At 42.4% G+C, this 9,853-nt stretch overlaps 1 protein-coding gene across 1 annotated transcript in view; it reads left to right on the top strand.

Moving 5' to 3' along the window:
* The window catches only part of LOC309566842 (uncharacterized protein), a 210,968-nt gene that overhangs the window by 36,660 nt on the left and 164,455 nt on the right, over positions 1 to 9,853 (top strand). Inside the window, exon 2 of the mRNA XM_082272164.1 lies at positions 8,637 to 8,729. Within this exon, the coding sequence (XP_082128290.1) occupies positions 8,637 to 8,729 (93 nt within the window). The remainder of the gene's footprint in view (positions 1 to 8,636; positions 8,730 to 9,853) is intronic.

Genomic DNA, 9,853 nt, shown 5'->3' with positions numbered 1-9,853 from the left:
GGGAAAGGTAATCTCATGCAAAACAAACCACCTTTTTACGATTTTTAATAAGACAAAACAGACCGATAATTCCTTTCTTGTGGATATGACTCCTCAGTGCCAGATCAGAATTGGAATCTTGGCACGCAGAGACGGTATTTTGTTTTGAAAATATTTTTTTTTTCCCCATCCTTTTTTTAAAGTGTGCCTGAAATTTTAATGGAGTTGTTTCCATAGAAGACAAGGGGTCATCCGATGCTGGCGGAGGCACCGTGGCGGCTATTCATTTTTCTGTTTTTTTTTTTTTTTCTGTTTAGTCAACTGTTTATTGGGCTACCAAGGGACGGTACGAGGTGCCAGCGATATGAATTCTACCGATGATGATAAGATTTATGAAAAACAGGAAGTAGGAATTAAAAACAAACAAACAATAAATTAGCAGAAGTTTTGTGATATTCCACCAGACAAAAAGCTGCATAGACGGCATTGCACCACCAACCATATATTATTTACACATATCATGATTTTTATTATTTTTTTTTATTTTTTTATTTCAAATAATTTTTTATTGTTTTTAAGCAAAAGAAATAAAGAGTACAACCTTAAAAAGAAGATTGATATACATAGTTACATAGTTAGTGAGGTTGAAAAAAGACATCCGTCCATCCAGTTCAACCTATGTGTGTTTGCTGTTAACCGTACATTGTATACCCCTGTATGTTGTACATTGTATACCCCTGTATGTTGTACATTGTATACCCCTGTATGTTGTACATTGTATACCCCTGTATGTTGTACATTGTATACCCCTGTATGTTGTACATTGTATACCCCTGTATGTTGTACATTGTATACCCCTGTATGTTGTGGTCTTTAAGGTGCCCATCTAATAGTTTTTTGAAACTATCAATGCTCCCTGCTGATACCACTGCTTGTGGAAGAGAATTCCACATCCTTACCGCTCTTACAGTGAAGAACCCCTTACATATCATGATTTTATTAACCGGTTGCCGACCGCCGCAAGTACATATACTGTGGCGGTCAGCCCCGGCCAGGCAAAGTGACGTATGGGTACGTCACTAGCCTGTCACTAGCTTGTGAGCCAATAGCGCCCCGGCTTGTTCACTAACAAGTCAGTGCGTGTGACCGGCGGACCCGATGTCTGCCGGTCACTCGCGATCGTTCGCCGTGAAGGGAGAAAGGCAGGCGGCTAATGTAAACAAAGCCGCCTGTCATTCTCCCCTGTGTAAAAATGGAGATCACACGGTTCTACTATGTAGGACCATTGATCTCTGTTCTTACACCAGTAGCCATGTCCAATCACAGTTAGAAGCACGCCCCTAGGGACACACTTAACCCCTCCTTCCCCAATAAAGTTAACCCCTTCCCTGCCAGTGTCATTTTTACAGTAACATTGCATATTTATAGCACTGATTACTTAGTATTGTCACTGGTAACCCCAAAAGTGTCAAAATGTCAGTCAAGGGTCCGATCTGTCCGCTGCAATGTCGCAGTCCCGCAAAAAAAAATCGCTGATCGCCGCCATTACTCGTAAAAAAAAAAACGACAAAAATGACAAAAATCTTTCCCTTAGTTAGTAAACGCAATAACTTTTGCGCAAACCAATCAAAATACGCTTATTGTGATTTTTTTTTTACCAAACATATGTAGCAGAAAACAAATTGGCCAAAAATGTTAAAAAAATTTTGATTTTTACATTTTTTTTTGGGGGGGGGGGGGGGGGGAATTTCATATAAAAAAATGTGAAAATATTGTTATTTTTGCAAAATTGTCGCTCTTTTTTTGATTATAGCGCGTGATCAAAAAATCGCACAGGTGATCAAATACCACCAAAAGAAAGCTCTGTTTGTGGGAAAAAAAGGACGTCAAATTCGTTTAGGTACAGCGTCGCACGACCGCGCAATTGTCCGTTAAAGTCACGCAGTGCCGAATCGCAAAAAAAACCCTGGTCAGGAAGGGGGTAAAATCTTCCGGGACTTAAGTGGTTAAAATATATATTACTTTAAAAGAGGGGGGGAGTACTAAAACTGTAGCACACAGAATCTAGTGCAGCTCTGCATAGTAACCAATCAGCTTCCAGGTTTCTTTGTCAAAGCTTAGAGTGATTATAGGGTATTTTTTTTGTTTGTTTAAAAATAACAAACATGGTAAACTTACCTGCTCTGTGCAATCGTTTTGCACAGAGCAGCCCCCATCCTCCTCTTCTCAGGTCCCCCTGCCAGTGCTCCCGCCCCCTCCCTCCCATCGAGTGCCCCCATAGCTTGTGCATCCGAGGCAAGCGGCTGCTCTGTGTGTCCATTCAGACACGGAGCCGCCGCCTGGCCCCGCCCCCTCTCTATCCTCACTGGCTCAGTGACTTTGATTGACAGCAGCGCCCCCCCATTGTATTTTGCATGTGTGGTTTTAAAGAGAAACCACCAAAAACCTTTTCCCTAGTTGTAAACAGAATGTGAAATGGTAGCTTCACTGGGGAAAACGTCCCGGACACATTGGGGTTGATTTACTAAAATTGGAGAGTACAAAATCTGGTAGCCAATTAGCTTCTAATTTCAGGTTGTTCAATTAAGCTTTGACAAAAAAAAAAAAAAAAATGGAAGCTGGTTGGGTTTTTATGCACAGCTGCACCAGATTTTGCACTCTCCAGTTTTATTAAATGAACCCCAGTGGGTGAAGATCACCCCAGAGGAGGAACGTACTGGAACAGGTGCCCTCTTTCAGTGATTCCCTTATATTTCTTGTCTGGTGTCACCTACACGGTTCATATCTTTGCTCTGCAGACATGCCGTGTTACCCTTAAGTGCAAAAATGCTGGACCAATATTCTTTAGTACAGGACAAATTACTCCACCTTCCTAGGGGAAGTGCTGGAACTTTACTCTTCCTTTCTGGGGGAAGTGCTGGACCTTCACCCCTTCTTTCTAGGAAAAGTATTGGACCTTCACTCCTTCTTTCTAGTGGACGTGCTGGAACTTTACTCCTCCTTTTTAGGGGAAGTGCTGGAACTTACTCCTCCTTTCTAGGGGAAGTGCTGGACCTTCACTCCTTTCTAGAGGAAGTATTAGACCTTCACTCCCTTCTTGAGGAAGTACTGGACCATTACTCCTCCTTTCTAGAGGAAGCATTAGACCTTCACTCCTACTTTCTAGAGCAAATACTGGACCGTTACTCCTTCTTTCTAGGGGGAAGTGCTAGTCATTCACGCCTTCCTTCTAGGGGAAGTATTAGACCTTCACTCCTTCTTCTAGAGGAAGTACTGGACCATCACTCCTTCTTTCTAGGGGAAGTACTGGACCTTCACTCCTTTCTAGGGGAAGTATTGGACCTTCACTTCTTTCTAGGGGAAATACTGGACCTTCACTCCTTTCTAGGGGAAGTATTGGACCCTCACTCCTCCTTTCTAGGGAAGTACTGGACCTTCACTCCTTTCTAGGGGAAGTATTGGACCTTCACTCCTTCTTTCTAGGGGAAGTATTAGACCTTCACTCCTTCTTCTAGAGGAAGTACTGGACCATCACTCCTTCTTTCTAGGGGAAGTATTGGACCCTCACTCCTCCTTTCTAGGGGAAGTACTGGACCTTCACTCCTTTCTAGGGGAAGTATTGGACCGTCACTCCTTTCTAGGGGAGGTTTTGGACCTTCACTCCTTTCTAGGGAAGTACTGGGCCTTCACTCCTTTCTAGGGGAAGTATTGGACCCTCACTCATTTCTAGGGGAAGTACTTGACCTTTGATCCTTCTTTCTAGGGGAAGTATTGGACCTGCACTCCTCCTTTCTAGAGGAAGTACTGGACCTGCACTCCTCCTTTCTAGGGGAAGTACTGGACCTGCACTCCTCCTTTCTAGGGGAATTATTGGACCGGCACTCCTTCTTTCTTGGGGAAGTATTGGACCTGCACTCCTTCTTTCTAGGGGAAGTTTTGGACCTTCACCCCTTCTTTCTAGGGAAAATGTTAGACCTTTATTTTTTTAACTCATTCTGTCTGGGGATGTGCTGGACCTTCAAAGGTTAACTACTAAGAGTTAATACTTAATAGGTAGGGAGGTAAAACTGCACGAAGAGGAAGGATAAATTAATGTCCCAGGGGAAGGGATTTTTTGGCATATTGTTAGAATGAGGAAGATGATTAAGAATTGTGTCAATAAACGAATTATGTTGGTAAATATAATGATCTACTGAGTCCATCCAGGGCTGGGCAGAAAGGGAGAGGAAGTGGGGCACTTGGATGGGAAAGAATTAGACCCAGCAGACATTATAGATTGTTCATTATTTTTGGCCAGGCGATGGATATTCTGTGAGCATCGGACTTCTTTCCTTGCCCCTGTGCAGCCTGAAAGGAGAAAACCTTTAAAAATGCTGATTTTATCTACGATCTCTAAAGCACTTTTCTCTGTCCAGCCAAACACAGCTTCCAGCAGTCAAAGAGATAGATTCAGCTATCCCACAATCCCTATCCTTGATAGTAAGCTCTTCAACCTCATGTACCCTACCCTAATAGATTTGTTCCATTTTCTGTATCCTTCCTTATACCCAAATAGATTGTAAGCTCTTCTACCTTCTGTATTCTTCCTTATATCTAATCAATGTAAGCTCTTCCACCTTCTGTATCCTTCCTTATACCCTGATAGATTGTAAGCTTCTCCGCCTTCTGTTCCTTCCCTATACCTTAATAGATTGTAAGCTCTTCTGTGTTCTGTATTCTCTTTTTTTAACCAAATAGATTGTAAGCTCTTCCACATTCTTTATGCTCTTTTTTTACCTTAAAATATTGTAAGCTTTTTCATCTCCTGTTCCTCCCTTATACCTTAAAAGATTGTAAGCTCTTCTACATTCTACTTCCTCCCCTATTCCCTAATATATTGTTCACTTTTCCACCTTCTGTATTAAAATAGATAGTAAGCTCTTCTACCTCCTGTTTCTTTCCTATACCTTAACCATTTGCCGACCAGCCTATAAACGGCGGCAGGTCGGCAGCTTCCCACAAACTGCTGTACCCATTATGGCGGTTCGCCGGAGCGATCCTGGGGGTGTGCGTGCACGCCCAGTTTCCAGCAGGGAAGCTGAGGCGTGGGACACCCGTGATCGCTCCCTGTGGAGAGAAAGAACGTCTGTCTGCTGTTGTAAACACAGCAGACCGTTGTTCTCTCAGTAATCATCACAGGGCTGCTGTGATCCTCCTATTTAGGAACACAGGTCCCTGTGATGATTCCATAAGCCCATCCCCCCCACAGTTAGAAAACACCTCCCAGGCTTACATTTAACCCCTTGATCACCCACTAGGTTAACCCCTTCCCTGCCAGTGCCATTATTACAGTAACAGTACATATTTTTAGCACTGATTACTGTAGTAATGTCACTGGTCCCCCCAAAAGTGTCAAAAATGTCAGTTAGGGGTCAGATCTGTCCGCCGCAATGTCGCTGTCCAGCTAAAAATCGCAGATCGCCACCATTACTAGTAAAAAAAACAAACAAAAACAATAAAAATTAGATAAATCTTTCCCGTAGTTAGTAGACGCGATAACTTTTGCGCAAACCAATCAAAATACGCTTATTGGGATTTTTTTTTTTACCAAAAATATGTAGCTGAAAACAAATTGGCCTAAAATGTTAAAAAAGTTTGATTTTTAATTTATATATATATATATATATATATAAATATATATTTTATATATATTTTTTATATATATATATATATTCTGTTATATAGCAGAATGTGGAAAATATTTTTTCTTTTCAGAATTGTCGCTCTTTTTTTTGTTTATAGCGCAAAAAAAAAAAAACGCACAGGTGATCAAATACCACCAAAAGAAAGCTCTGTTTGTGGGAAAAAAAGGACATCAATTTAATTTGGGTACAGCATCGCATGACTGTGCAATTGTCCTCTAAAGTAACGTAGTGCTGAATCGCAAAATATGGCCTGGTCATTAAGGGGGCAAATCCTTCCAGTCCAGAAGTGGTTAAACCCTATTATATCATACGCTCCTCCATCTTCTCTATTGCCCCTATATATCCCTGCAAACGGTAATTTTTTTTTTTCTTTTTAGTTTTTGATTTACTATTTTGACACCTAATGGGAATTTTTCCCTTTTAGAACTAAGAGTGATTGCAAACTTTAGACGAGGGTGGTTTGGGTGCCAGAATCCGGACTCCTTGCTTACTCTGTTCTTCCTTCTTGCTTCTATTGATCCGACTCCTAAACTCCCAGCTCTTCAGCTCGCACTTTTTATTCTGGCCAATCTTTGGCTCCGGCACACAAAAAGCCGAGCGATTGATATCCTGCGTTTCGGTCTGGCACAGAAAATAAATAGAGAGAGCGGTTTGTCTGCCAAGCCCGGCCTGAAGTTTGGAGACTCAGCACAAACATTCCCAGCTCGCCAGCAACTCAGGACTTTTCATGGTGGAAACTTTGCCAAGGAGAAAGGGACAACCTGCAGCCTTCCGCTGGGAATACCGCCCCCCACATATCTGTCAAAGGTGGCTTTCTGTTGTATAGCCTCTATACAGTTCCATGCAAGACGTGTTCTGCTAATATGGAACAGCAAATGGGAAAATCCTGCAAAATTTCAGACACAACCACATCTATTTACAGTTGTTACCAGGGCTGCTGTTAGAAATCACGGGGCCCCATACAGGCTACCTGACAGGGACCCCTTCCCCCAGCTGAAAGTGACTGAGGGCATAGATTTATCAGTGAAAGACAACAACAAGAAAAGGGCGCACTGACCTTGTGCATTACCACTAAAAAAGTTTATTAAGATCCAAATAGATAGCATACATTATACTCACAAACGTAAGATCTATGCTTGCATGTAGGAAATGGGAACCAATTGCCTCCAGGACACTTTTAAACTGCTGGATGGCGTGATGGCGTCCATAATGACCTGGCTTATGCGTTTCAAGGGAGAACCTTGAGTGGCGATTTTGGCTCTGAGGAAGAGGGTTCTCCATCGAAACGCGTAAGCCAGGTCATTGTACACACCATCACGCCATCCAGCAGTATAGAAGTGTCCTGGAGGCGATTGGTTCCCATCTCCTACATGCATGTATACATCTTACGTTTGTGAGTATAATGTACAGTCAGGTCCATAAATATTGGGACATCGACACAGTTCTAATCTTTTTGGCTCTATACACCACCACAATGGATTTAAAATGAAACAAACAAGATGTGCTTTAACTACAGACTTTCAGCTTTAATTTTAGGGTATTTACATCCAAATCAGGTGAACGGTGTAGGAATTGCAACAGTTTGTATATGTGCCTCCCACTTTTTAAGGGACCAAAAGTAATGGGACAGATTAACAATCATAAATCAAACTTTCACTTTTTAATACTTGGTTGCAAATCCTTTGCAGTCAATTACAGCCTGAAGTCTGGAATGCATAGACATCACCAGACGCTGGGTTTCATCCCTGGTGATGCTCTGCCAGGCCTCTACTGCAACTGTCTTCAGTTCCTGCTTGTTCTTGGGGCATTTTCCCTTTAGTTTTGTCTTCAGCAAGTGAAATGCATGCTCAATCGGATTCAGGTCAGGTGATTGACTTGGCTATTGCATAACATTCCATTTCTTACCCTTAAAAAACTCTTTGGTTGCTATCGCAGTATGCTTCAGCTCATTGTCCATCTGCACTGTGAAGCGCCGTCCAATGAGTTCTGAAGCATTTGGCTGAATATGAGCAGATAATATTGCCCGAAACACTTCAGAATTCATACTGCTGCTTTTGTCAGCAGTCACATCATCAATAAATACAAGAGAACCAGTTCCATTGGCAGCCATACATGCCCACGTCATGACACTACCACCACCATGCTTCACTGATGAGGTGGTATGCTTTGGATCATGAGCAGTTCCTTTCCTTCTCCATACTCTTCTCTTCCCATCACTCTGGTACAAGCTGATCTTGGTCTCATCTGTCCATAGGATGTTGTTCCAGAACTGTGAAGGCTTTTTTAGATGTTGTTTGGCAAACTCTAATCAGGCCTTCCTGTTTTTGAGGCTCACCAATGGTTTACATCTTGTGGTGAACCCTCTGTATTCACTCTGGTGAAGTCTTCTCTTGATTGTTGACTTTGACACTCATACACCTACCTCCTGGAGAGTGATCTTGATCTGGCCAACTGTTGTGAAGGGTGTTTTCTTCACCAGGAAAATAATTCTTCGGTCATCCACCACAGTTGTTTTCCTTGGTCTTTTGGTGTTGCTGAGCTCACCGGTGCGTTCTTTCTTTTTAAGGATGTTAATTATTTATTTTTACTCTGTATTCCAAAGGCTGTTTTTTTTTTTTTTTTTATCATGTGACCAGCATCAGAGGACTAGAAGCTCCTCCTGCTTATGTTTCCCTGCAGACAGGCTGGGAGAGAGCTGGGTCATGTGACAGCTGGATATTGATTAGTAAAAAGGTACTCAGATGTATTTATTTTTTTTAAATTAAAATAATTACAGTGCCATCATCCACATACAGAAATAGAAGGGACAATGTAAATAAAACAATGTGTGTTTCACTTTAAGAGTGACTGTTGCTGTGTGCCTGGCTGCTGCTGCACAGACTTTGGTCAGGAACCTGTGGCAATCAGCGGCCCTTTCGGGGGTGAGCACTACAATAACATTATTTAATTGTTGTCTATGCTTGTTCCTTCCAGGTCAGCCAGAAGGAGCTCCTGATGATCCTGAAGAGAGTCAGAGATAATGAGATAGGCATTGATGAAGCACTCTTGTTGGCGAACGACAATAAGGTTAGTAAATGGGATCCCAAATACAAACACCTCTAAGGTAGGGGCAAAGGGAATCTTAAGCTGTAGTCTCTGACAGTGTGAAACACCCCAAAAGGGACCAAGCTTCTTTCTGCTCCAACCAGAAATGCATTGTAAGTGGATTACCTACGATCCATTTCATCAATATATCCATCTATTAAATCGATCAAAAGACCAGGCTTTTTCTGGCACTATTACTTTTCACGTTTTACAAGTTTAAATTCATAGTTTTTGCTAGAAAATTACTTATAACGTCCAAACATTACACTTTTTTTTATTTTAGCAGAGACCCTAGGGAATAAAATGGTGATCGTTGCATTTATTTTATGTTACATGGTATTTGCGCAGCTGTTTTGCAAACGCAATTTTTTGGGGAAAAATGCACTGTAGTGGTGTTCCCCTTTATCCAGATTCAGGTGAAAGTCCTTTTAACTCAACTCCCCACAATCCTCTGGGCTCCCAGCATCAACTGAGCTGCTGGACACGCCTAGAGTGTATAAATGCCAGCTCCTCCCAGCTTCCTGTGCTCAGAGAAATCCTGCCTGATGAGACAGCAGTGACTGGGCAAGTGAGCTGTCCCCAGGTGCTGGGTCCTCCCCTGTTAAGTCTGGTGTGCGGGCCACCAGCAGTGAGCACAAGAGCACGCAGCATCTATCTAAACCCCAGTCACTGGAGAGGACTCTGTTACAGTTCATACGGAGAAGCTGTCCAAGCAATTGGGTGGTCATATCTACAGCCCCAAGACCCTCCTGACCAAAGTCAGCATCAGCAGAGCCAGTGTGAAGTCTGTGCCAGCAGGAAATCCCCCTCAGCTCACAGTCTGCTGAATGAACAATTAATATCTTGGACACATGAGATTTCTTTAGCTCTCTATTCTATCAGTAAACTGAGCTCAGAACACTCTGCTGCCATCCAGCGGCCATTGGCAGAACTGCGGTAGAATCGTTTTCATATGGTCTAACTTGGTTTCCCTACTGTTCATATTATCGTTTGTACTAGAAACCCCTGTTCACATGATCTCCGGTGTAATCTTAGTTGATTTTCATTGTTAAGTAAAGTAGAAATTGCACTGCAATAATGGTCTGATCATTTGGCTGATACAATTA

Source organism: Pelophylax lessonae (assembly GCF_965119305.1).
Source record: "Pelophylax lessonae genome assembly, chromosome: 11".
Classification (NCBI taxonomy): Eukaryota; Metazoa; Chordata; class Amphibia; order Anura; family Ranidae; genus Pelophylax; species Pelophylax lessonae.
Note: the sequence above shows the minus strand (reverse complement) of the source record. Positions and strands in the feature narration are given on the sequence as shown.